General features: G+C 47.3%; 9 protein-coding genes across 9 annotated transcripts; 3 read left to right on the top strand and 6 right to left on the bottom strand.

Moving 5' to 3' along the window:
* Positions 1-1,649: 1,649 nt before the first annotated feature.
* BP5553_04070 (Ribulose-phosphate binding barrel) lies at positions 1,650-2,795 on the bottom strand (the record flags this gene model as incomplete). The annotated part of the gene is made up of 1 exon (XM_032012693.1): positions 1,650-2,795. The coding sequence occupies one exon, from the start codon at positions 2,793-2,795 to the stop codon at positions 1,650-1,652; it is 1,146 nt and encodes a 381-aa protein (XP_031872386.1).
* Positions 2,796-3,398: 603 nt separating this feature from the next.
* BP5553_04069 (Uncharacterized protein) lies at positions 3,399-4,514 on the bottom strand (the record flags this gene model as incomplete). The annotated part of the gene is made up of 1 exon (XM_032012692.1): positions 3,399-4,514. The coding sequence occupies one exon, from the start codon at positions 4,512-4,514 to the stop codon at positions 3,399-3,401; it is 1,116 nt and encodes a 371-aa protein (XP_031872385.1).
* Positions 4,515-5,222: 708 nt separating this feature from the next.
* Positions 5,223-6,261, bottom strand: BP5553_04068 (Uncharacterized protein; the record flags this gene model as incomplete). Its single annotated transcript, XM_032012691.1, has 7 exons — positions 5,223-5,331; positions 5,395-5,504; positions 5,558-5,580; positions 5,634-5,774; positions 5,836-5,864; positions 5,932-6,092; positions 6,151-6,261. 7 exons carry the CDS (start codon positions 6,259-6,261, stop codon positions 5,223-5,225), a joined length of 684 nt encoding a protein of 227 aa, XP_031872384.1.
* A 2,095-nt stretch (positions 6,262-8,356) lies between these two features.
* Positions 8,357-9,439, bottom strand: BP5553_04067 (uncharacterized protein; the record flags this gene model as incomplete). Its single annotated transcript, XM_032012690.1, has 5 exons — positions 8,357-8,654; positions 8,916-8,965; positions 9,021-9,092; positions 9,228-9,256; positions 9,415-9,439. The coding sequence occupies 5 exons, from the start codon at positions 9,437-9,439 to the stop codon at positions 8,357-8,359; spliced, it is 474 nt and encodes a 157-aa protein (XP_031872383.1).
* Positions 9,440-10,444: 1,005 nt separating this feature from the next.
* On the top strand, positions 10,445-13,343 carry BP5553_04066 (Uncharacterized protein; the record flags this gene model as incomplete). Its single annotated transcript, XM_032012689.1, has 2 exons — positions 10,445-10,781; positions 10,831-13,343. The coding sequence occupies 2 exons, from the start codon at positions 10,445-10,447 to the stop codon at positions 13,341-13,343; spliced, it is 2,850 nt and encodes a 949-aa protein (XP_031872382.1).
* Positions 13,344-13,742: 399 nt separating this feature from the next.
* BP5553_04065 (uncharacterized protein) lies at positions 13,743-14,474 on the bottom strand (the record flags this gene model as incomplete). Its single annotated transcript, XM_032012688.1, has 1 exon — positions 13,743-14,474. One exon carries the CDS (start codon positions 14,472-14,474, stop codon positions 13,743-13,745), a length of 732 nt encoding a protein of 243 aa, XP_031872381.1.
* A 311-nt stretch (positions 14,475-14,785) lies between these two features.
* BP5553_04064 (Uncharacterized protein) lies at positions 14,786-17,630 on the top strand (the record flags this gene model as incomplete). The annotated part of the gene is made up of 4 exons (XM_032012687.1): positions 14,786-15,264; positions 15,313-15,368; positions 15,416-16,492; positions 16,627-17,630. 4 exons carry the CDS (start codon positions 14,786-14,788, stop codon positions 17,628-17,630), a joined length of 2,616 nt encoding a protein of 871 aa, XP_031872380.1.
* A 1,739-nt stretch (positions 17,631-19,369) lies between these two features.
* On the top strand, positions 19,370-20,506 carry BP5553_04063 (Uncharacterized protein; the record flags this gene model as incomplete). Its single annotated transcript, XM_032012686.1, has 1 exon — positions 19,370-20,506. The coding sequence occupies one exon, from the start codon at positions 19,370-19,372 to the stop codon at positions 20,504-20,506; it is 1,137 nt and encodes a 378-aa protein (XP_031872379.1).
* A 2,648-nt stretch (positions 20,507-23,154) lies between these two features.
* On the bottom strand, positions 23,155-25,282 carry BP5553_04062 (uncharacterized protein; the record flags this gene model as incomplete). The annotated part of the gene is made up of 3 exons (XM_032012685.1): positions 23,155-23,612; positions 23,666-24,932; positions 24,986-25,282. 3 exons carry the CDS (start codon positions 25,280-25,282, stop codon positions 23,155-23,157), a joined length of 2,022 nt encoding a protein of 673 aa, XP_031872378.1.
* Between the last annotated feature and the right edge of the window lie 1,654 nt (positions 25,283-26,936).

Here is a 26,936-nt window from a genome sequence, read left to right as displayed (position 1 = left end):
ATCAACCACGCAACTTGAAAACGATCCTAAAAGAATAGATAATAATTGATTATAGATCTGCAATTTGGCTAAAATAAGTTCCCTATTAAATAGGTGGGTGGGGATTAAAATCCATTAATCGCACCAAATGCCGATTTTATTTGCATTTAGGTGTGGTTTGCATTTATGTACGTGGTGCAAAACTACATAGCGTAGCGACGGACGCCACGATTATGGCAAATCCTACCCGACAGTCGTACCTGGTAGGTAGGTATAAAAGAAAGGAGAAGGAGCGAAAGACCTGCTAACTAATCGCGGCCCTAGGCCGTGTGCTGATCTAATCGACCTCACATAGCAATTTCACGCTCTTAGTAGAATTTTGGAAAATATATCATTGTTACAAAACACAACTGTATTCCCAAACCTCACTTCTTAGTATTAGAGCAAAGTTCTTGGCAAAGTTGAGGCATTGCAAGAATTAGCCCTTCTAACGGCCTTGATTTGTGGTACGAGCTACATCCCCTTTTTATTTTCCCCCTCATCATTATGTCATTTCAGAGGATCATTATGTTCCTTTATATTTTAGGTAGGTCATATCCGTTGTTATCAAAAACATCATTGAACTCAGGAACTCAAACTAATATTTGATGCTCTCGAGTATACAACCCCCCCAAAAATACTAAGTGGTGTATTTGCTCACTTGCTGGAATCATCAACGACCACTGATAAAATATATTTGCCCACCTGGCCTTGCTGCCACCTGCTTGAGCACAACAAGCGAGCTAACGACACCCCAAAAGAATAGAAACAATTAAAGAAAAATAGCAAAAGAAATATCGTCACGGAGCGTTGGATACCGAGAAACTCGAGCTGTACTACCCCCTAGCCTCTTGTCTCTTGTTATCTCTAGCGGAGCGTCCAGGGTCACGCTAGGTTTGTTAGCGGTGGCTTTTAACCATTACAGCAACGCTTCCTAGTCTCTTATCTCCAGTTGTTAAGGGGATTCTGCTCATTTTGATATATATTGATACTAGATACTAGATACCAAGAGCTGAAAGCTCACAATTTCGTATCACGTGTAGGAGACTCAACAAGCGTTCCCAAAGACCTCCTCTACTCGCTATATAATCAAAACCATATTCTACATTAATCCTCCTGTTCTTTTCCTAGGGCACATCAATCGTAATTTCGAAGCGCAGACTAACACTATTCTTCATCAACATTGGATTCGGTACCTATACTGTTCTCGATAAGGATGAAGATGAGCAAAAATTAAATTAACCGCTAATAATACGATGCCTAATATTAGTATAAAAAGGAAGGAATATAGTTGTACTTGTCATTTAAGGATTGAATAATATTAATTAATCCTAAAGATTAAAAAACCCACCTCAAATGTCCTCTCATTGCTATCAGACATCAGAGCAGGGTGAAAGAATATCCGCTCTTCATGTGCCCAATCCCATGTACCGTAGGGGGAAAATGAAATAATTCGACAGAGATGTTGTCCTCCGGGTTTGGGGTATCTACGCCTTTTTCGCCATATCTCCATCCCAATGTTACACTTTTCTAGCCCATTTTCAAAAGCACCCCCTCTGTACGAGGTAGATTTTCCATCTCTTCCGGGCACACTTTACAGTAGGTAAAATTCCGAATAATCACTAGCGTCCTTAGGAAGAAGCGATCCTCTCTTCGTATGCCTCCCATGCTTTCTTTCTGTATCTCTCTGCTTCCCGTACAGGATCTTCAGATTTGATAATTCCCCTGCCTACAATAACAATATCGTTTCCTTTCAGACCGATGATTTTCTGTGGGGTGTTGTATTGTTGGCCCTTCCCATCGCCCTGAATCTCCGCATCCTCGTCCTCCTGCTCAGGTGGTAATTGGCACCCCGGCGTCATGTTGATAAACTGATCATCCGACTGTGTATTCAACGACTCCTGTGCCACAAACCCCATAACAAAGTCCTTGTGTTCCCTCGCGCTCTCCACACACGCATCCGTATATTCCCTGTTCATGAAATTGCCCTTACTTGACATCTGCGCCAGTATCAGGAGACCTCTCTCCATAGGCGCCTCCTCGATCCCTAGGAAGGATTCCTCTTCCAGGTCCTCGCTTAATCGTGGCGAGTTTATGGGCTCAAAGTGTTGGGATACGGTAGTAATGGATACAATGCTCGCTTTCCGTCCGTAATTTGAGGACTGGCCAACATCTAGGCCATTAGTTTCAGGCATGGGCGTCACGGTATCATCCTCCTCCTCATCATCCGAGTTCACGCTCCCTGAGCGCGGCGTACCGACCGATATGTCCGTCTTCACCTGGTACCGTTTGCGCTCGCGCCATTTCATAGCGGCTTCAGCTAGAGCGTCCACCGCTGCTTTTCCAGGTACCATATTCACATTTGTGATGTGTGACCATTCGATGATCTTGGCTGTGCCTTCTGTGTATTGTAGCTGCACCGTGTTGCCTATGTCGCCGAACTTGCGGTCCTCGAAGACGAGGAAGCCATGGCGCCGGGCGAGTCTTGCGAGGCGCGCCCCAGTGCCCGTGGTGGGATTGTAGTCCCAGTTGCTAATCAGGTCGTAGTGGGTTTTGAGGACCACGATCGAGGGGCCCACGGCATTTGCTAAATACAGCAGCTGGTTTGTCGTCGACACATCCGCGCTCAAGCACAAATTCGACTTCTTGAGGGTCATGAGCCGGAGGAGGTAGGCGGAGAGGGGGTGGGCGGCGTCCGTTGCTCGGTCGGAATATGAAGCTTTGGTGACATGGTGAGGGCGAGCGTGAGGATCGCGGAGGGGGTCGCTGGTAGACATGGCCCACGGTTTCAAGCTTAGCAGAGGCAGAGGGTCGATCCCTATCTTGATTTAAACCCGGAGAACGTGCGGTGTGGTTTTGCTGGTGGGGTGAAGAGATATTGCCTGCGAGCAGTTTGAAGCGGGCGAGGACACGGCAACTATACTCCTTGGGGTTACACCGCCTGGACCAACGTCCACCAGGGCGAGAGCGGTCTTCGCATTGCTTTTTGTGCTTCGGGGCGGCCAGAGCTGCACGAAGATAAGGAAAAGGAGGCTGATGCACGGTAACAGTACAGGACAAGTAACACTGCACCTACGAAGCACTGCCGGAGGATCAGAGGCTCATCGGCATTAATATGCTATTTATTCACTCGCTATTCTTGCCCAATCCCGCGTTCCTCATTCCCCATTCCTCGTTCCTCAATCCTCATTCCTCCATCCTTCCTTTCAAAGCAGCCCAGAGGCTGAGCAAGCAAGCTGAACCAATCCTTTGAAGACATAGTTAGGTATATGGCTACTTCGTACGACCTATTCCAATTGCTGAGTAGGCTATTTAAACCCCCCTACCATCACCTCGACTCCCCGTTTTCTCCATCCAATCCAATGCTAATCATATAAATCTCAAGGCAGAATTATAGCCAGTTTCTCCGTCCCTAGGGTTCCCTCCGCGGCCTCAAAAGCCTTATGCCAATCCTCCAAGGCGAACTTCTGAACAATCCTCCCACTTCCACTGCCAATCTTCAATATTCCTCCCTCTACCATCTTAATCAGCCCTCTCATCTGTTCCCGACTGTACATCCACTTCCCCTTCAGTTGCAACTCCTGGTGTACAACCAATGCATGCGGAATCGATATATCGCTCCGAATCCCGCCCATCAGTGACACCCGACCGCCATGCTCAAGCGCAAGCATAGCGCTCCTCAGATGCGTGCTCTCAGCTGCTGCGGGAGGCGAGATGTCAAAATACGCGTCAATAGGCCCGAATTGCTTTAGAGCTTTCAAATCCCCTTCGGCATCTCCCGTAATTGGAACAACCTCCACCCTCTCATTGTTCTCCTTTATCCGTTTCAGAACCTCGGCATTGCGTCCCATAGCAATGACTCTGGCTCCCATCGCAAGCGCGACTCGGACTGCGGCGCCGCCAAAGGGCCCCGTAGCTGGGGCGACGATCACCGTCTCGCCGGCTTTGATATCGATGTCTGCTAGTCCTCCATAGGGAACCGCAAGGCGGGAGATATCTGCAAGCTCCTCAATTGTATACCCCAAACCGTGGGAGAGCAGTTTGCTTTCGTCAAGTGGATAGCAGTTCTCCAGAGGTAGTTTTGCGTATTCAGCATAAGTAGCATCCCTCCACTCCCCTCTTGCTAGGACCCTGCTTCCATCTGAGAAGCCCTCATGAATGCCCAACAAGAATGCAACGGATGGGTTGTCACGGGCACGGATAAAGGAATCCACTAATACTAGTTGGCCTGGCTTCAATGACGTGGCATCTGGTCCGACGGTAACGATTCGGCCTATTCCGCTGGATCCTATCACTGATGGTATTAGGAGGGGGAAATTGAGGGTCCCATTATAGATTTTGCTGGCGTAGCTTACTACGTTGCAAACTTGCATGCGGACGACCACACTTCCAGGAACGGCGTGGGGGGTGGGGATGGTTTTGATCTCTGGAGGCGCAGTGGTAGATGTTAAGATTAGGGCCCGGTGGGTTTGGGGAAGCTCTTGAGCGGCAGCCATTGATGAATATGTCTTTTATCTCGCAGCTTCTTTTTGCTCTTGATATCTAGAATGTGGGTGTTGCAGCTTTCATATAAACACTCGAATATACAGAGTATGCAATTGAATCACATACTCCAGGATAAGATTTTGATAATCACATAGTCAGGTTTCCGTCGCAGAGATAGTTGTCCCGAACTGCGACTAAGAACTTCCATTTCTACTTGTCGCGGACTTTGGACTTTGCGAGGCCCTTTCTCCGAGCCTGGCCTTAACTCCGAAGACCCCCGAGCGATCACTAAAAATCTATATGCCACATAGAGATCATTTCATGATACCGTAAGGGCACTTCTCATCAAGCGTGCTGATGATGTTTTAATTCTAGTGGGGCATGGAGGGGTTATGTGCAGAGATGGCTGACTGGCAAAACCATGTTAGATAAGTGTTATTTGGTTGACTTCCAAAAAGGCTCCGTTGCAAATCACAAGTATGCTTGGATCATCCGGTGAAGTCATACACATTGCTCTTGATTTCATTTCATTTGTGGCTTCCCGAAGAAAGACATCGCCGTGACGCTATCTATTTGCTAAACCAACGCCTATATGAAAAGACTAAGTCTTATTGCTCTCATCGTAAAGCAAAGTAATGTCTAAAATTGGTTGGACGGTGCAGGATGCTCTCTGCTGTCTATCGCTTCATCAGCGTGAGATCTTGCTGAAGCGATATGAGTCAAGGGCTCTTGAAGAGTACGCTTGGGTATGAACAGGTGGTGGAGCCTCCGGATGTCGAGGAAGTTCCGCCTGAGATGGAATATTGGAATTCAGGCATGACGGCGTAGCTGTATTTTGATTAGCTATTATACATAATGATCAATAGCAGGAAAGATAAATTGGGCACTTACCTGTCAGCGCACCAGGAGGTAGTTGTCGAGGCCGTGATAGCTATGTTGCTCCATTGGATCGGGCCAAAGTCCCACTTTCCACCCTTTTGTAACTCGATGGCGAGCACAGCCTGTGGTTTTATTAGTCATTATCATGTAAGGTGAATTGGAGTGGGCCGTGTACTTGTGTTAAAGCGCCTTGGGAATCTACCAACGCTGTTAGTAGTGTTTTTTGGTTTTCCAAAGTGAAGGAACTTTACCAAAATTGTTAGATGTTGAACCACTCTGTGCCTTTTGCCCAGCTGCCAGGCCGGTAGCACCAGGAACGAGAGACCATGCGTCAGTCCAAATGCCACCGCCATCTACGGTAAAAACACTGGTGATGGTATCGCCAGGGTAAACTGAAAACAGTTAGCGTAAAGCATCTTGTGCAACTCGAAAATTTATATCCCGGCAGCTAACCTTTGATAGAATTGGCCTTATAGTCCGGACTTTATATGAAAGTCAGCTGATGCAAAATTCATATGGGCGCTTCATCGAGAGCGTAGATATCCTTACTTGCAGCAATACTCAACCCAGAATTGCCATGAGCCCACCCCCTTCGAGTCGCTGATCACGCTCTGATACACAAACCCGGCGTTGTTGTTCTCTAGACCTGGCCAGACTGCGTGATAACCGGGACCTGGTGATACAGCTGGTACTACCACTGTGGCTGCGTACTAAAGATTTGTGAGATTTTTTGAAGCTGGTTTGCTCTCCGGTTTGCGGCAAACGTACTCTGGTAATTGGGACTCCGGGTAGGAACCATAATGTATCAGAAGTCACTTGAGCATTTGCAATGTTGAGACATGCTGCGCCTACCAGGAATGCAAGCTTCGGGAGGTTCATGCTGTCTTTGCGCTGTTTTGAAGGCTGAGATCTGTTTAGAAGAAGATATTCGTTACGAAACAGTTGGCCAGCGGTTTAGTTTAAGTGTGTGGAGGTGACGAGACGTAGGAAGGGGAAGATATCTTAAGCAAGCAAATTCAGAAGCAGGGCATTTCTGGAAAACAGCTGTGAGTGAATAGAAAGGTGTAGACACACAATTCAATTGAGTCGTGATTCAATTGTCTGGAGGCTCGAGGACGCGGGAGAGGGCAATTAAAGCCCTGTGACACGCATATCATATCGATAATCTAAAAGCTGGAATCCGGCCGATTCGTCGAACCCAGCTCAAGCCACGCAGTTACTTGTCCTGTTTGCTCCCCTGCCCCCGTGCTTGGTGCTTTCTTACTCTGTACCGTTCCTTTCTTGGCTTGTAAGAAATATTGTCCTTGCGGCGGCCGGATGATCTTGGGCCGTTTCCTCCGCGCCGCCGATATATTGAACAGAAGCGTTGCTGGCTAGGATATGTACTATACTTCGTGCTATGCCGTACGTAGTAGGAAGGGCATGGGGGCATCGCTGCCGGAGGGTTGGTGCCGACAGCCAAGCATCTCTTCGTCGACTGGTTTCTCTCCTTTTGGACGGCTCTCTTGGAGATTTTGCAAATCCAAGCCTGCATTTCTGCGAGCTGTAGACATGGTGTACAAGCCGATTGGTTCACCAAGGTAAAGCTGCGCGAAAAATCGTGCAACAGACGAGCGAGGAGCAATAGCACGACGGTTGATATAGGTAGGCTCAAATAGCCGGGTGGTGGAGTGAACCGCTAAATGAGAAAGGAAGGGGAAGCCCTTGGACTCTTGGGCGTCTGTCAACTTGCTAAGCGGGAAGAGGCCCTCGTAGCCTAATTATAGCTATAGCCACGTGATAACCCCCCCTTTTATCCCCCTTACTAACCCTCTTAATCATCCCCACCCTGTTCCTGGTCCCATGGTAACTAAAAGTGGTAAGGTTCGAGCCTCCCAGCGGGCTCCCGCTGGATGTCTTATGTATTATTAAGTGGCTACACTTGTACAATATATATATAAAATTACGACTAGTAGGACCTAACCTATCTCGTTAGAAGATTATCTATCTTTCAAGTAATGATAGTATACAATCTACTTCGTAGAGATTGCATAAGTCAAGAATAGGTTTATATATTAAGGTTAACTTCGTTTTATTAGTGTACTTCGTTCTAGATCTGAGAAATAAACTCCTGCATAGTCGAAGTTATTTGTAGCTTATCTTGTAAGCCATGTTCTCCGTAAGCATTTGAGACGCCTCCTAGAAGTGTAGGGGTTGAGCCGTTAACGAGGTTCTCCCCTGCAATCGTGCGCATTTTACGGAGTAGGCGTTTTCTGGCGTCGGACAGCAGCGACTTGCAGGGGATTAAGACTGCTGCCTTGTGGTGGTGGCCATCGATCGGGTTACGAGTTGCAGTTACGAGATCTGGGCTAGCAATTGGTTCCCAACCGCCCATTGGTATGGAGAGACAATATCACTTACCACTACCACTACTCGGCAGACGTTCGGGGAACAGGTGTTAAGATTGAGTGGGTAACCTTGAATTTCCAAGATCCAAGGCCCTGGGCAACTTCATATATTGTTCTTTTATTAACTCTCCTTCTTTCGGCCACTAAAGCTGGATCGCTTGCACGCGGTATGGTACCGAGAGCCGTCTCTAAATCCAAATTGGGGTTGAGCCTGGTCTCGACAGAAAACCCCCCCGAGGAGAAATTAATACCCTGGGAGGTCTCACATATCACACCTGCCAGAAGTCTGGAAGAAATATGGGGTTTCGCTAGGATATGGCGGGAAAAGCATTGCATGACAGCTAGATCAGTTCTGTACTTGTCCCGTATCGTAGTGCCTCGGCAGCTCACCATGGATGCAGATTTCTAGACCGTCGATCATGAGTAACAGATAGTTACCAACCTTGGATCCGAACCTCTCGACCCAACTACTGCCACGCCAAAATTAGAAAGAGTTCAAGGATTTGAGAACCTTATTTTGGTTCCCGCCTAGGGTAGCCGCACTTGGAGTATAGAAGCCATTCAGCCTCACGTCTTGCTGGAGAGGTTTATGCGGTGAAGAGCAGATACTTATCATGAAGATCTTCAACCAATTTTCCTTTGCAGTCATTTTCCAATGGAACACGGCTTAGATAGTCGTCAAGTATTTGATCAGGAGCAGTTGCAACTGAAGACCTGGGGTACTCGACTTCGGTCTGATGGTTATCAGATAGAGTTAACCACTCTGGCCGTTTTGCTGCGAAACGTATTTCTCCTCCAGTCCTTACTCCATATTTGCGCTCAAAGTCTGAGGGGACGAAGTATATAGTCATGCCACCGCCTATTTCAACCTGATTGACAGCCGGGCTAGCTAGTGAAACCAGTGGATAAAGAGTAGAAACCAGGCTTGAAATTTGATAGAGGCTACTTACTCCCCCCGCGAAAAGCTGAACGAATTTCATGACTGTGTTTTCCTTTCCCACTAGAAACCCGCAATTTCGAATGGCAAGATTGTGAGTTTAGCAAAATGAACATGACTATGAAGAACCTACTTCGAATCTTCCACTGTATCTCCACAGTCGCGCTCCTTTTCAGTTTTCACATTCAAAGAATTCTGAAGCCACTCACATCATAGCCACCCTCTCTAGAAACCCCGGATATTCTGTTGCACCCCTTGTCTACCGAATGCAATATTAGCTTTTACGAATATGCCAGAGTCGCGTAAGTTAAGACCTCGTTTTCTAACGACATCATTTCGGCAGCGACAGCAAGCATAAACGACATTTCCGCCTTTCCATCTGCCAACTGGCATGCCCTGCTTCGGGTTTGAAGGAAGGGTCCATGAGGGAAGCAGCGCCAACTAAGAAGATAACGGTGACCAAGGCACGAGAATAGATTGGAGCTGGCTGGAAAACTCTGTGATCAGAGTAGAGAACTCACTGCTGCGTCTGCAAGCCAAGTAGCTCTTACTAGGGCAATCAGAGCATGAGTGGAACCGGGCGAGATGGTACTTGACTCGGGACGAAGAAGTCTGCCCACTAGTACCCGATGAACGGACTCTCAACGCTCCTGGGTTATTGTTTTAAGACTATAGAGTCTTAGGATAGGCTCTCTAATAAAAACCTACCACCACTTTGAAAAGTATCTGCCATGGTGTGCTATTTAGGAGCATGAAGCTGTTTGGAGGAGATAGTTGAAGGTTAGTGAAACAATAGGAACTTGAAGGCTGGCGCGCTAGCGCCCCTCCACTTTGAGCCTGACAGACTCTTGCTTCCTACCTCTTATATTAACCAAACGACACAACGTCTACCGATGAGTCTGATTTTGCCTAGTAATGGGTATTACTCCTCCTTAGGTAGGGCACGGTTGATACTAGTAATAGAAGGATTGGAAGGCTTTATGATGTAGGAGAAGTAACCGACGGCGAGAGGCTCACATCGATAATTACCCTCTTCCGGGCTCGCAGCCGCGTTCAGGGCATCAAATAATCCGACGAGTCTCACTACCATTAGCTGGCGTAATATTTCCAATGATGGTAGATCATAGACAAGAGCAAAGCACACGCGTTTGTTTTGATCAAAGCTGTCGTCGACGAGGGAGTGTAAGAAGTAACATGTGTATGATCATAGCACAAGGCTGAATAAATCACTATACCTTTGGGTGATGATGTGAACCTGGTGTGGTTCCTGTTGGCGAGGTTGGATATAAACCCAAGAGCGGATAGATCCACGAACTATGATGATACTATCGCCTTGCTAAACGAGCCAATCATTCCAGGACGATCTACCGCCGAACCTCCCCACATGAACGTTTGGCATCTCTAAATGACGAGAAGTCAGCATCAATCCATCAATTACTTACGTTAAGAAGCCGATCGCATCTCACACGCTACAGAATCTCATCATCGCTTTTGTCGCCTTACACGGCCCTCACGATATCAAAACCCGCCTGCGTCACCTGGCTCGATTAGACGCCTGGGCGATCTCGCATCTGGACAAAGAACAGACAGTCGCATTAGATGGATAGAGTAACTTGGAGTCTGCGATAGCGAAGGAGAGCGGCCAGCACTGTGCGCGGTGTGACGCGACAACGGCGGCGGACGACGACGGACGTCGATAGGTGGTAGGGCTTTTCCTGGCTGGTGTAGGATAGGGAACATGGCACCTTCGGCGGCATCAGTCCAGTCGCTCCCAACCAAAGTGAAGCGTCCCATTCCGCCTGGAATACAGACAAATGGCATACATTCATCGACATCCTCTCCATCGCCTTCTATTTCAACCGGTAGGCTTCCCCATAGCGGCAAGCCACCAAACTCTGCGACAAGCAATGGCGCGGGGAATACCAGCGCAGGTGTACGATCAGCAAGTAGAGCAAGGAGGGAGACCCCGGGACAAATGTTGGGCAGAGGACAGAGGAACAGCAGCGTTGGGCTACGTTCTGCCAGTATCGTAGGCGAATCTGTGATTCCTCAAGCTGCTGAACCTATACCTTATGGTATGGAGATCCTTGTGCAAGATGGGATATTCGATTAACACATGCACAGTGAAAACGGACGAGTATATCCTTAAGCGCCACCGGAACAGCAAACCCTCGTTAATCGTCCATCTATACTCCACACACTTCCGGTTCGATCAGCAGGAGGGCAGTTTCTCATACAAATCACCCATGAAAATCTTGATCGAGCATCTCAAGCAACGTACGATCCCCCATGATCTAGTCGAATTCTTTACAGAAGTACCGTTCTATGAGGGTTGCATGATTGTTCAAGTTCATGATCATAAATCTACTGCTCAGTCTCAGACTCCAAGTCGGGCAGACTCCACAATCGGCAAGCCGGTTCCATTCTCTGTCCACAATTACAATGCCTATCTCACTCCATCGCCCTACGTGCCATTCCCAACGCGAAGCAATAGCCCAGGAAAAGGAAAAGGTTCCTCGGATGCGAACCTAGGCGACCTAGATAAAGTAAAGACCTCAGAACAGAAGGACAAAGAGAACATGCCCGCTCCGGCGGCCCCTGGTGATGGTCAGCGAGGGAAGTCAGCAGTTGAACCAAAGAACCCCAAGGTGTTTACCATAGTTCTACGCCCAACACCTCTGAGTGACCACATCGACCTTGCAGTCAAAGTGGCTGAGGCTTTATCCAGCACCGATGGCAGAAAAGACTCACGTCAGGATGGGCCCTTGTCGGCCACTGTCCCTCCAACGCCGACTACTGGTATTCCTTCCACTCCGCAAGCAAGTATGGCGCCGCCTGCGAAACGACATAAGAAGAACAAGGTAGACCTAGATAGCAACAGTATTTATGCCGCAGAATCCCAGATTGCGCTGGCTACTACTGCTCCGCTTGTTCTCGAACCGGTTAGCAGTGCGGCTGAATCTGCTGCCCTCCTGAACTCGCTATCTCACCCGATGCATTCCGAAAAGCCACCATCTCCCAAAATTAGAAAGCGGACTGTTGCAGAAATGGCTGCCGACGAGGCGCTCGCTGCCGACCAGGAACGTTACATGCTTATTTTGGACGAGCGACTCGCTTCAAATGCAGTTGGTGCTCAAGGAGCCGGCAATCCAGCTGATGGCGATGGCCAGGCTGGCGGTGCATCATTTGAACCTCGTTTTGAGAGATTCAAGGCTCTTGAGAATATCAAGGCTCAACATGAAGAGAATAAGAAAATTGAAAAGCTTAGGCAACAGGAGGCTGAGAGAAAGCAAGCCCAGGACCGCGAGCGGGAGCGGCTTAGGCAGGAATCCGAGAGAAAAGAGCAACAGCAGGAGAATAAGTTGCGTGCTGCTCTGGCTGCTCAGCAACACCAGCAACAAGCCGTCGCCCGACAGCAGCAGCAAGAAGCTCATAGACGACAACTTGCAGCGCAGGCACAAACCCAACAGTCACAGCAAGGCATTCAAGGCCTGCCTGGCCAGCACCAAGGCCAACATGGACATCCTCAGCCAAATAATATCATTGCGAATGGAATCCAAGGGCAGCCGCAACGTTTCCACCAGCAGCAGGCCAGCCAAGCACAAATATCGTCCCCAATTATTCGAAACGGCACACCACAAAGCCATTCATCCCCTCCTATGAATGGCATGGGAAATTCAATGCAACATTCTACATCCAGTATGGGCGGAAGTCCTGCTCGCCCAGGATCTGTTGTTCATCAGAACCACCCTCAGATGGGTGCCCCAGTATCTCATGGTATGACAGCACAAAGAAGTCAGCAGAGCCATGCTGGCACTCCGAGAATGCCAAATGTTACTCCAAACATGCAGTCTGCTACTCCTTTGAATCGGCAAATGAGCCAGACTCCAAGAATGAGTCAAGGTAGTCCAACCCAAGGTTCGATAGCACACGCACAACATATGCCAATTATGGGCAACGGCCAGATGCAGATGAATGCTGCACAACAACATCAATTGCAGCAACAGCGAGTTCAGGCACTGATGCGAAATCCGCAAAATGCTGCGGCCCAAGGCATGGCAGGAATGGCAAATGGCCAGCAGCTAAGTCCGCAGCAGTTGATGATCCTCCGTCAACAGCAACAAGGAATGAATAATGCTCAGCTCACTCAAAATTATGCCAATCATATGGCCGCAATTGCTGCCCGCTCAGGTTTACCGCAAAATATGAATCAAAACTTCATGAGTAATAGTCCTGGCATGCCAAGCATGCAACAAGTTCAAATAGCACAGATGCAACAAATGCAAATGCGACAAGCTCAGGCCCAAGCTCAGGCCCAAGCCCAGGCCCAGGCTCAAGCCCGGCAACACCAAGCGCAGGCAGGTGTTCAGAACTCGGTAGTACAACAGCAAGTCCGACAGCAGTCACAAAAGTTATACCAGGAAAGATTCCCTGGGCTCCAAAACCAACATCCTGGTGGCATACCGCCAGAGGTCGAACAAGCATTCAGAATTTCTTGCCAGAACGAGGCAGGCCAGCAAGTTACGAGCCGTATTAGGGCAATGAGACAACATCAGATCGCTACTCAGCAGATGATGGCTGCCCAAGCGGGCATGCAGCAAAACATGAACGGGATGCAGAACGGTATGGGAATGTAGCAATGTCCGGGACTGTATGTTATGATATTGGCGTTAGTTTGGGAGTTTTATCGATACCACGAACTGTACCTCGGTATGGATGCACTAGGGGCCGAGCTGCATCTGGTATGCCTGTTCAAATATGGGAGGGTGTTAAGGTTTCGCGTCTTGCATTTTAGGGCATCGGGGCTTCGATACCAATGAGAGGCATTGTGACGTAGATTATAGTTATTTGCTCTTACTCCTTCCTGTGTCGAGTATCCAGTAATTGAACATAATATTGAGAACATTCTCAGAGACCAGCTTGGTGCCTCTCTGTCTAACGCCGCTTCACATCGGAAGGCCCCAAAGGAATTCCAGTGTTTTCTGTCGCCCTAACTCCACGCCGTTTGCTTGCGCTGATCGTACAATTAGAGCTTCTTACGATATACTCCCATCAACCCTACCCCTTCTCCTCTCTCTTTCTCGTCTATTCCACTCCTCATCATCCCCATCGAATTCAGGGAAGGGGACATTGAAAGCCTCGCCCCACTCCAGCTTCCTATCCCTGCTCTTCCAAATATCCTCGCTACTCTGGGCCTCCACCTCTCTCGAATACTTCAGTCTCTCTCTCTGTCTATAGTGGTCCCTAATAGCCTCCTCCTTCAACTCGCGCCCATAATTCTTCGTGCGCATACAGAACCAGAACGCACTCCAGTTCTCGGAACATGATTTCAATCCACCATAGCGATATAGGTCGTTGAATTTCCCGCCAAGGGAGTTGCAATAGAAAGCTTCGTCGAAGGCTTGCCGGCAGCTCATGGTTTTGGGTAGTATTTGCTCAGACACTGGGAGTTTATCTTCGGCATCTGCGGTAGTGGTAGGGGAGGTGTTGGAAGTCGGCGATTGCTGTTGGCCAGAGATGCGGGTGAATTTTGGTTTTTTTGGCTGAATATCGGCGTTGAATTCTTGGAGGAAGGCTTGGAGTTCTTTTTCAGCAACCTCGTCTCGTGAGAGGGCTTTTGGAGCTGTGGTAGTCGCTTGTGAGGGCGCAGCTGGAGTCTCTAAAGGTAATTGAGGTGGTTGGAGGTTATTATCATTTCCTTGGGTCGAAATCGGAGGAGAGTCCCAGGAAGGGGTGGGGGACGCGGTTTTTGACCAAGGCCAGCCCATTTTGTGATGTTGTATACTTCGTAATCCTCTAGACAATAATGCTAAGGAGGCTGAAATTCTCGCGGTCCCGAATCCGAGCCTGACCGTCGGGATGCACGTGATCTGGCCTTGCCCCAGCCAGCGAACGACCCCTGCAGGTTGGAATATCAGCCTTACGATGACGTTGGCGCTGCATTGATGCGTTTTCTAACAGTCACAGCAGCAGCAGACATCTTCAGGTGTTTGGGTCTATTCATGCATTTCAATGCGATCTTTGTCGATATGCCTTCAGATATTTGAGTGGCAGCATATCTGACTACCCACTTGCTATCATGCAGGCCCAACGACGCGTTTTCTTTAATCCTACGAGCCTGCCTTGCTTGAGAGCCCAAAGACCACAATGCCGCAACTTCTACAACAGCGTGTCGACCCGGAGAGTAGGGTTGAAGCATCTCAATGCGCCGGGGAAATGGAGGGGAGTTCGTAGGGAGAGCACTGAAACGGGCGAAGATTTGACCGGACATATTTCTGCCGGGCCAAACGAGGGCATCCTCTTCTTTGACAGTAAGATTTTGAGCAAGGCCAACGAAGGACACCAGCTAATCGTCTACTTCTTCATAGATATCTTCCCCATCAAACTATATTGGGCCCTTCGCCTGCCAATGCGTGGTGGTGGAAGTTTATCAGGCCTACTCTGGCGGTTCAATAACAAAGCTCTAAGACCTTACGAGCCCTTGACACTTGTCAAAAGGGCGATTCCAGATTCGGTTCCTATAAAAGTTACGGAAATTCTTCCTAGGCTAAAGGATGGGTGAGTACTGCTGCTACAGACTTGTAGATATCAGACTCATTGTTCCAGGGGTGCTTTTATCAAATTCCAACATCCACAGGGTATGACAACGAAAGAAATCGAAGGTACGAAACCCGCATAATCTCCCGAGGTGTATATTCATATGTTGTAGGGCTTGTCGCTAGATATTTGGAAGAAAACCCCATAAACCCGTGGTTCAACCCCTTCCGGCGCATACGAACAAACTTGGTGGTGGGCCGGCCATGGCTTGAAGATCTCTCTCGTTTCCCAAGCCGACGAGTTAAGGTCGAATTTGTTCCCACGAGCCCTGGAAAGGAAGCTGCCGAGTTGTCTCAAGAAATGCTATACAGTCTATTTCGAAGATATGGCAAGCTCGCAGAGATTGTCACTCAACCGTCGGATTCTAAAATACTTCCCAAATTTGCGTTTCTAGACTTTGCGAGATTGAGGGAGGCAATAGTGGCCAAGAATTGTATGCATGGGCTGAAAATATTAGAGGAGGCCGGAGGTGGACCATCAGGAACGCAGCTTCGACTTTCGTTTGAGAAAAAGATTGAAGCACACTGGATTCGGGATTGGCTTGTCAGCCATCCTAAGGTCGTCATTCCAGCAATTGCAGCACTCCTAGCTGCTATTACTGTAGCAGTCTTCGACCCAATCCGGACCTTCTTCATAAAAGCCCATATTGATCATGCTTTCCACCTCACGGACAACAAGCTTTACAAATGGTTTAAGAGCCAGGCAACTGATATCTTTACCTCCCGCTCTAGTATGGCAGAGGGCGTTGGTCTCGGAGCGATCTGGGATGATCGGAAAGAAGTTATCGATCAATTGCAGACTTGGCTCCTGGAGACTGCTGATACGTTCGTGGTCGTGAGCGGTCCGAGGGGATCTGGAAAGAGAGAACTAATACTGGATCAAGCTCTAAAGGGTCGAAACAATACCTTACTCATTGATTGCAAGCCGATCCAGGAAGCCCGGGGCGATAGTGCCACTATATCTGCAGCTGCCGCCGCTGTTGGATATCGTCCGGTATTTTCATGGATGAACAGCATCAGCAGTTTGGTTGATCTTGCAGCTCAAGGGACTATCGGTGTAAAGTCTGGATTTAGCGAGACACTTGATGCCCAACTGGGGAAGATTTGGCAGAACACGGCCACCGCGTTAAAGCAAGTAGCACTGCAATGTCGAAAGAAGAATGACAAAGATGGCAACCTCTCTGATGATGGTGAGTGGTTATGGAAGCATTTCGCTTCTCCTCCCCCTTAGAATTTGAACGGGCCCTGTTTGTTTCAAGGATCGCATATGCTATAATGCTCTACAACCTTGATTGAATCATCACTAACGCCTATGTTTTAATAGATTGGCTTGATGCGCATCCCGAGTGCCGACCTGTTGTTGTCATCGATAACTTCCTCCATAAGAATGAAGAAGGGAGCATAGTATATGACAAAATCTCTGAATGGGCGGCTGGGTTAACGACGGCCAATATCGCTCACGTCATATTTCTTACAAACGACACTTCGTATTCAAAATCGCTCAGCAAAGCTTTGCCGGACAGAGTGTTCAGACAGATTTCGCTAGGTGATATTACTCCCGAAGTCGCGAAAAAGTTTGTCATTACCCGCCTTAATGAGGAGCCGAGCGATGCCACGAAAGGGGGAGAAAAGCTCACTCCACACCAACGGCGCCGCGATCTAGAAGAGCTTGACGAATGTATTGACGTCCTTGGAGGACGCTTGGCCGATCTTGAATTCCTTGCCCGAAGACTCAAGACTGGGCAGACCCCAAAGCGCGCAGTCGCAGAGATTATCGAGCAAAGTGCTTCCGAGATAATGAAAATGTATCTTCTTGCAGTTGATACTGGAGAACGCAAATGGTCCCAAGAACAAGCCTGGTATCTGGTAAAGTCGCTCGCCAAAAACAATAGCCTTCGGTATAATGAGATCCTTCTCTCCAACACATTTGCATCTTCGCTTTCACCTTCAGCCTCAAATGGCGAGAATGTGCTAGAAGCCCTCTCGGCAGCTGAGCTTATTAGCATTAAGACCCATAACGGTCGCCCACAAACGATCAAAGTTGGAAAACCAGTTTACCAAGCTGCGTTCAAGTTGTTGACAGAAGACAACGTCCTGAAAAGCAAATTTGATATGGCTATTCTTACGGAGTTAACCAAGGTCGAGACAAAGAATATCAATAAGTATGAGACGGAGCTGAGTATGCTGGGTAATTTGCCTAAACAGCCGAGAGAGGTAGGCCCTAGGATCCAGTACCTTCTTGGGAAGCTGGCAGCGAGTCAAAGTAAGGTAGAAGGTTGGGAGAAGGAGGTAGGGGTTTTAAAGAAAGTATTAGCGAGCGAATATTAGAAGCTCGATGGGTGTAGTAAGTGAGAAAGTGTAAAATAAACTCATTTCACTCTTATGTACAATAAAGCATCAAATCTAGCTGTACGTCACGTTAGACAGGCTATCTAAATGCGTGAATCAACCTTCCCCATGATGTACAGTACATAATCAATGAACTACACGCCAGAGGATTCAGGGCAGAAAATTATAGTAGTTTCAGCTATAGCTCTTACTATGTGTACGATCAGAAGACAAGAAGGTAAGCCCTGTATAGAATCAAAATTTCAAGCAGTTGCTTCGTCAAGTTTCTCAACCGATTAGCCATGAATATGGGATAAACAGTGAAGCCTAAATTGTGTGCTGGTTATCTGGTCCAAAAAATCAATAATGAGTCAAAGGAGTGAGCCTCTTGCAGCGGCCCACCAAAATGCTTAATGTAATATTGGGCTTAAGGCATTCGTCGTTGGAATCGAAGCCGTGTCCTGGCAATTACCATTTGCACGTAGGGAGGATATACTGGCCGTCTAGGCTACCCATAGGGTTGAGGATGATGCTGACTTCAGCCTCTTTACGGATTCCAATGGTACCTTCCCAAAGACCTTTCACCGAGTGCCCGAGTTTCACCCCTCGTAGCCTGCTAAACTGCGGAACATTTCCATACACGAGGTGAGCTCGCTTCGCCTTGAGCAAACAGCCAATCTGCGAGGCTAGTAAAGCCTATCGTTGCCCCTGAGAATATAAAAAGTAAATCATCTCGCCCGGTTGAGGATATAAGATAACCTGAGCGCTTCACCATTTCAACCTCAGAACTGCCTTGAAGAGCTCGAGGTCGCAGCAGGGCGGCCCTTTGCCCAAGAGAATATCACAAGCCCCAACAGCGACAATGTTGGTCCAGCGCCTGTCCGGTCCAGTAACCGCCGGGCCACTCGGCAGGCTGGTGATGCGCCAGATCCTCGAGCATTGGGGAATCCTGATTTCGGCGATCTGCGGATGGAGATAGTATGATAATAATCACTGTGTGATGCCATACACGAGAACCTTCAGGTAGATCGGTACCTCGTACCAAAAGAAAGGTTATTGAGAGTCAGGGACAGGTTCAACCACGTGTTGGAGAGAACCGCCCTGGTGGGGCAAGAGTCCGGTTGTCTAGAATGACGATGATTATGATTATGATTATGATTGCGGACAAGGCAATCAACGAGGCAAAATAAAGGACGAAGAACGATTGCGGACTCAGCCTCGTTGTCCTTGTGGCTATGCAGGCTCAGCTAGCGCCGTGACCCGGATAACTGGCCTATGGCGCACAAGGATTCGCTTGCCGCGACAATCGGATTTCCCTTCCAACACCAGGCTTCACCTCGTACATTCCTTCGACCGCCTGGTCATTCGCAAACTCCACTACCCTACTCTCCCGGTGGCAAGGTGAGCTGGTCAAGGGCATTGCTGGTGCTATCCCGTCGTTGTTCGGGCCGGAACAGAGCGTGTGGCCAAGCCAGGGCAGAAAGACTGGCAGATCCAAACAAAGCAAGCTGTTGTCTCCATCTTTTGATGCGTACTTAATACAGGCAGCTGCGTAAGAGAGCACAGAAGTCATATAAGAGCATGTACTTCTTACCACTCTGCTTTCACTCTTCCTTCCAACACAGCAAACTCCTCAAGAGCCGGTGAATCACTTGTCAAACAAAGTTCAAGTCGTCTTTGCTACTTACATATTCGCCGTCTAACCATTACTTTAAAGAACACCCACTACTTACACTCCAATGTCGGAATCCGATGCAATGCATCCTACGCCTACGCGCCAAAGCCACTCATTATTTGGCTCTATCCGCAAACTCGGCCGCAAGAACAGCAAGTCCTCGCAGCGATCAGATACATCAATGTCACGAGACCTTGATTCGACTCCCTCATTCCGAGGCCCAACTGACTCTTCAGTTTCACCATCTGGAGCTAGGGACAGGATTGCTGCACCAAGGAGAACTCCAAGTCCACTTGCAAATCCCTCACCAGCCACACGTCGACCAGATCGCCCAGGCATGAACGCCTTTACAGTTCCATCGAATGAGCCGCCACCAGCATATACTCCATCCCCAACAGTCGGATCAGGTCCGGCTCTGGCAACAGAGCTGGAAGCGTCACAGCCAAACGCTCCATCCAGCAGCGGGGAAGATCCATATTCTTTCCTATCAACCTTCGACACCACTCTTCTGATTGATGACTCGGGCTCCATGGCAGGACGTTCTTGGCGGGAGGTCTCTCAGGCGCTTTCTACAATTGCACCTATTGTTACCGCGCATGATAATGATGGTATCGACGTTTACTTCATGAACCACAAGTCTTCCGACGTAGGCGCACCTTCTGACGGTATCGCTTCTGGTGGATACAGGGGAATCAAGAGAGCTGCCACGGTGACGGAAATCTTCGCCACAGTACGACCGCAAGGCGGAACACCAACCGGTACTAGAGTGCACAATATTCTCAAACCTTACTTGGCGAAGCTGGAAAAAGATACAGAAGAAGGCAAGGAAGTGAAGCCTTTGAATCTCATCGTCCTCACAGATGGCGTACCCTCCGATGACGTGGAATCAGTCTTGGTCTCCGCAGCGAAGAAACTCGACAAGCTAGACGCACCCCCTTTCCAGGTCGGTGTGCAGTTCTTCCAAGTTGGTAACGAGCAAGGTGCCAAGGAGGCTCTCGAGGAACTCGATGATGAGCTCTGCAATTTGGTAGAGGGTGGCGTGAGAGATATCGTTGACACCGTTACCTGGACCGGCGGTGCAAGCTCCAGTGAGGGTGGCGTGGGCTTAACTGGTGAAAGCATTATGAAAGTTCTGTTAGGAAGTGTAGTGAAGAGACTTGATCGGAGACCAGCAAGTGGGAGTGCTAGAAGACAACGATAGGTGGTGGTGGTGGCATCTTCTTTGTTTACATACTTGGTACTTTGCCTTTCACGCTGGGAGAATGGGCATTCGCATGGATAGGCTTTATTAGATTGATACCCCAGGGTTTGCATAGATTTGCTCAATTAGACAAATATTCGTTCCACAATTTCTCTTCGCAATTGGTCATTAGAGTTGAGGTCACTAGAGTTGGGGTATTCAAGTCGCGCGAATATCTCACTAGAATGAGGTACTCAAGTCGCGCGAATATCTCACTAGAAATGAGGTACTCAAGTCGCGCGAATATCTCACTAGAAATAAGGTATTCAAGTCGCGCAAAACGAGACTTACTTTCTAAGGGAGCGATATTGACTGCATCATCTAGTAAAGCTGTAGGAGAGCCTATTATATCAGGGACTATAAAACGGGGTCCAAACGATAATAATCTTGAGGCTAGTATTACTACGGATAGACAGAACGATATCGCGAAGAATGAGTACGGAGATCGGATTACTATAAGCGTTCTAGGACGGAAAAGATTCCAGAAAATCTAGGCACGAAAGTCAAAAACAGGACGTAGAACAATATAATAGTACTAAGCACAAGATAATTTACTAGTAGTATATTAGATACTATCTATTCTTCCTATATAAGAAGAAATCGATTCGAGGGCCGAAACTGTCGAGTACTTAGTAGTAGGATTAATTCTCGCCGACAACCTGCTCAAGTATAGTATAAAAGCTACCGGTTAATCTAGAGACAAAGTACAAGAAAGTCAACGTACTATAAGAAGAGTTCTTCTATAATACGATAACATCTTGAAAGTACTTATACTAACGATAGATAGTATTTTATTAGGAAGTATTAAGTATTACGTTCTATACTATAAATTGTATAACTTGTATAATATATAGACGATCTTAGGCGAAGCCATCTTCTACTTTCAGGAGATCTAGGACGACGTTGTAGACAGTCTCGCTATTAATAACAGACGTTCGTAGTTAGGACTCGTGTATAAGAAGTATATAGCTTGCGACAAAAGACTACTCTAGAGAGTTCTAATTCCTATTTCTACTAATAATTCGACATTATCTAATCTAATTTCGATTATACTAATAGTTAATATTACTAATGTCTTTATAATATAGTATTCGCTATACTCTATGTTAAAGTAACTTTCCGTACTTACTACACTGCAGAGTATATTGGAGAATATCTTCCCGGATCCTCGTAGTAAGTTAGACGACGAAAGAATACTTTCTTTCTATACTTTTGACGAGGACTTGGAGTAAGAGGAAGCTGAGAAAATAGGAAATACTATTAAAGTATATATTAACTTTATAGTAATTATTTAATCAACTCTAATATATATATAAGTTATATGTTTAGGAATAATCGAACTTGATCTAAAATTAGTAGTCGAACTATATGTAACTCTTCGTTATACTAATCTCGGCAGTGAATTACTCTATTAGAGTCTAAAACTCTTTCTTCTACAAAGTTATAACTATACTATAGTAAGTTATCTCGCCTGAAAATAATATTCAAGCTTAAACTCAAAAACTATAATACGAACCTAAAATCTAATATAATATCTATATTAGAAAGTTGAAGAAACTTAATACTATAGTGTATTGTTAAGAAAGTTTAGTGTAAAACTCCTTTCGCTAGTATTATATAACTATTAGCTTTTACTAGATATAAATCTGATATATGTAAATATCTGACTGAAATTGAGATATTCAAGTAGTGTAAATATATCTATTTCAGTTAGATATTCGCGTAACTCGAATGCCTCAATTTTAGTTAGATATAGAGGATACAGTGGGCGAACAAGGCCTACTCGAGTAACAGCGATCTAGGAATAGCTGTACTTTACGACCGGCTAGATATTTGAATAGCAGATTACCCTAGTAGCACTATACTATACACCGACATAGATCGAATAGAAACGTTAATTGCCGTGGGTGCCTAATATTTCTACCGAAAAGAGTTTTACACCAAATCCACCCAAGCATGCGCCATACAATACACTAGGGCTCTACAAATATTGTATATTTCATCACAGCAAGTCTCGCACTGAGCATCAGGCAGTTTAATAAATTATATTCAAGTGTCGCGTATGACTCATTTTTATGATGAGCATCGAACGCTACAACACCAGCCATCCATAATATCCATCTATCAATCCATCCATCCTAGAAACGCCCCATATTAATCTAGCTTGAGGCATAATATCGCAATGGGGGAAAAGAGAAAGCTATGCTAAAGGTTTCCGTGATTGTCTCGGAAGAGATCGGACGCCTATTATTAGTTTTCCGTGAACGGGCCATTTTGAGAGAAGAGAAACTTCGAATATGAAAGGGGGGACTCAGAGGAAAGCATTGACAACAGGATTGTGTAACGGACCCTAGGGCCAGTTTGGGCCACCTGCTGTAATACAAGCTCCCAAAATGTATGTATGATTTTGCAATGAAACTTACGCCGAGTCTTCGGCCACGACTGAGAGGCTGAAGACGTGAGTAGTATATGACGTGAGGGGTTCATGTGTGCAAATTGGGTGTGCAAGAAGGTGCAAAGTAGGTGCAATGCTCAGAGAGTTCCTTCGAGATCCGATTGCACAAATAACTAGAAAGTGTTTGTTGAATGTCTCAAGTCAGCGTAGACATTTAGTCCATAGTAAGAACAAGGGAGCGATGCAAATTCTTGGCCTTGATAGTGGTGTTACGATCGTCCCGGAGAGTAGCAATAGGAGTAATGACAAGCTTGAGGCGAGCCTGGCTAATTTGCAATTGCAGAGCGTCCTGGTATGGTCGGTTCTTGGCGATCATATTGGCCGTGGAGAATCTGGAGGCCGTGGGAGGAAATTTGATCTGGAAGGTAAGCGGTGCAGAGTACAGTTTGGCTGCAAGTTCCCAAGTGGCGGTTACAATTACGCCGACGTCTCTTCCAGCTTCGCCAAGATGGATAGAATCGTCGAGCATGGGCCCAAGCACCTGACGGAAGCGCTTCGAATAAACTGTAAGTTGGTCACTGCGAAACCGCTGATAATCAGGAGCCGAGATGATATGTTGAACTATCCGCGCTCGCTGATTAATGAGCTTCTGGCGACCATCGTTGTCCTGGCCTGTTCCAGCTATTAGCAGCCAACTCAGACGTTCGAGTATGGAATAGACTTACCTCCTCGCTCCTGGAGCTTCACCATCAGTTTGTCAATTTCTCTATCCATTACCTCGCTGTAACCATAAAATGATCTGAGGTCAATAATCTCATTGACGCAAACGGTGAGGCACATTCTCATCACAAACCAGTACCTAGTGTTTGGATCTCCTAGCAGAGTCATGACATGGGTATGAGAATCCTGTCGGAACCCTGGGTAGGTGCAGTCCATCATAAAAGCCCAAAGACTGACGTTGGAGCTCGCAATGCCGCGATCATTAGCAAGGTTCGGCGTGGACGTATATGTTTTGGCCCAGCCTTCGACCAGCCGATAGAAGTTGATAAGCGCAGCCGCATACTCCTCAGCCATTTCATCATCATTGATATTATAAGGCATCAAAGCCTGGGAGCGGTGCAGATTAAGAGGGGCGACTCCGTGTTCGGTATTAGGAACATGTAGGAGAGTATGTGCTAGCTGCTCGGGACCGGAGACATTCAATGCCTCTGACTGGTTCCGTCTGCCGGGTGATGGATGCGGACGACGTCGAGGGCCAATATTTGCGGGATTGTTAGGTGCAGCAGCCTGATGAGGTGCAGCCCATGGACACTTGCTGCGTGAATGCTTTCCAAAGGAACCCTTGCCAAATGAGCCATTGCCGGAAGCAGTAGTCAACAAACCCGGTGTGGGAGAGTTGGCCATGGTGGACATCTGCCAGTGGCCACTGCTGACGCTGGCCCCGCGACTTGTGGATGGAGTAGCAAGGGAATTATTGATGGTTGTCATAGCACCACGGTGTGCACTTGACCTGGGATTCGATTCCACCCACAAAGCTCGCTTTCCATTGAGCTGCTCCTCCTGAACCTTAATCCTCTTCAACAGTGCTTCGTTGGCGACTCGCGATTGTTCAAGTATATTAAGCCATTCCTTTTCATGCTTTTGAGCTTCATGAAGTAGCTCATTCACCTGCGACTGAAGTGACACGGTATCTCTCTCTTCTTTGGGTTCGTTGCCATCAGAAATATCAGCCTTCGATCTGTTGTGATGATCTGCAAGTTCGCGTTGGGCGTTGCCGAGCTGGGTCTTCACGTGAACGTTTTCATTGTAGATCTGGTCAAAGCGCTGCTGAAGGAGTCGCTGTTCCTTATTATAGTCTTGGCTGATAATACGACATTCATCAATAAGCAGAGTCTGGATATTTGTTGCAATTCCGGGAGCGTTTTTGATGTGGGATTGGTGTTCTGCTAAGCGCCGCTGAAGAAATGCCGACAATTGGCTAACCGTCACTCCCTGATTTTACCTGTTAGCACCTAGGTAATAGTTTTAGCCAGAGGTCGACTTACAGAACCGAGGACCGGGCCATCTACTAGTCCGTGGCTATTATTCTGGACCTGGTTACATGCGAGCACCTGAGTCTGGATAGATTCAGCGCTGCTATCGCTAGGGGCTGGCGAGCCACCCCTCTTGGGGCTGAAGCCTATCTTGACTAGTCGTGCAAGGTCTTGGGTAACTCTTTCCATCCTATCCAACTCTTGCTGAAGCGTCGATGTTGGCTTTGGAGGGCACACAGGTGGGATATATATGGAAGAATTTTGGCCTCCTGCTCGCCAGCCAGAATGATTTTCTTGCGGACAGGACATGTCTGTCAAGATCAAGCGTTTTGGGTTGTCCGCCGCCGGTCCGGCGTAAGTACAGATTGTATAGTTGTTCGGGGTGTCTGAATACTGATTTTAAGACACAGATCTAAACTGGATAAAACTCAGCAACCAAGGACACCAAAAGCATGACGAATGGGTTCAGATGAGGTAACGCGATCTAAAAGGTAAGGAAGCTGAACAACGCGCTAGGAGCTAGGCAGAGGGCGCAGAAGAATTAAATATCGCTATGTTGGGTAAAGGGTAAAGAAGGCAAAGCTGAAACGCCACAGTACTCACGTTCAAGTTGGCATAAGGAAAATAACCAGGAGTTACCTCCTTTCAGAAACAGTCGATGGGATTCTGCTCAAATGGTGGTGATGTTGCATGAACGCGACCTTGATGTAAAGATCTGAAGGACGGTCGATGATGTTGGGTGATATGTGAAGGAGATCAAGAGTATAAAGAACTTCAATAGAGTGAGGGTTTAAATAGCCCTAATTGTCGCTTACAGCAACTCAAAGGGATACCTAGTGAAGGTGAATTGATACATAACCCTTAATGTAGGAGCGGGTCACGTGGCGAAGTGATTATACTTCGTAGTGCTGAGAAGCGTTGATTTGAATCTGCCGGAGTTTACTTAGCAGTAGCTGTGTGACTATGGGATGCAAATATAAGCGAGAACATAAAGGGGGCGGTATAGATAGTAAGTTTGTCGGCACGGCCTCAGCAGCTTCAGCGTTAACAGCATCGATTATCACAACCTGAACGCCAATGTTTTAAACATCCCTTCTAATCCCCGCTTGTTATCTTTTGGATAAGATGTGTTGAGGTCTGTTGTCACTAATAACCATCCGGCACTAGCCTGTAACTTGGCTTTGCTACATTGTGGATATTTAAGTTTTGCCCACAATAATAATTAAATGTCAACATATGGCAATAATGGTTGCCTTACAATTCGATAATAAATCACTGTATCGAAGATGTCTTGGGTACTTGATAACGACTTATACCACGAGGGTGGATCCGACACTAGCCCAGTATCTTTTGCCACTAGTTAAAATTTAACGGCATTGACTATCAAAACGCAATCTCTTCTTGCTGTATGCCCAGGCAAATGTGGAGAACCAAGCGATCTTTCTTCTTCAAGACGTGTTGCGGCGATAGATATCGGGGAGGATGGGAGGATGGGAGGAAGCTAGGCACATCGACCCATTACATATCGGCTAGCCATTACCGGTGCCCGATTCACGTCCCCAAGGTGTATGTTTATATGAGGCTGCGGGCAGGTATAGGCCGAGTTCATAAGACAACACAATCAAAATAGGTAGTTGTTGGGGCCAGACTAATGGCAAGAGCGTAAAGCCCACCCCGGATAGCTAAACCAGGCAAAGCAAAAAGGATAGAATGCTCTAATGGCACCAAAATACAACTCTCGAAAAATTACAAATGAGCCAGAAGTTTTCTATTTTAGACTCCTAGTAATCGTCATTCTTTTTAGCTTGGGGGCATGCTTAACGGATTCAAGCATCGCTCAAAGCACAAAACCGAATGGCAAATTCAACCAGAATAACCATCTTTTATGTTGTGTGTCCGTAGACGCAGGTGACTAGTCAATCAGGTGCTAACTACACTTCTAGTACTATACTGTTGCAGCAAC

The sequence above is a fragment of the Venustampulla echinocandica genome (assembly GCF_003357145.1).
Source record: "Venustampulla echinocandica strain BP 5553 chromosome Unknown scaffold_1, whole genome shotgun sequence".
NCBI classification, from domain to species: Eukaryota; Fungi; Ascomycota; class Leotiomycetes; order Helotiales; family Pleuroascaceae; genus Venustampulla; species Venustampulla echinocandica.
Note: the sequence above shows the minus strand (reverse complement) of the source record. Positions and strands in the feature narration are given on the sequence as shown.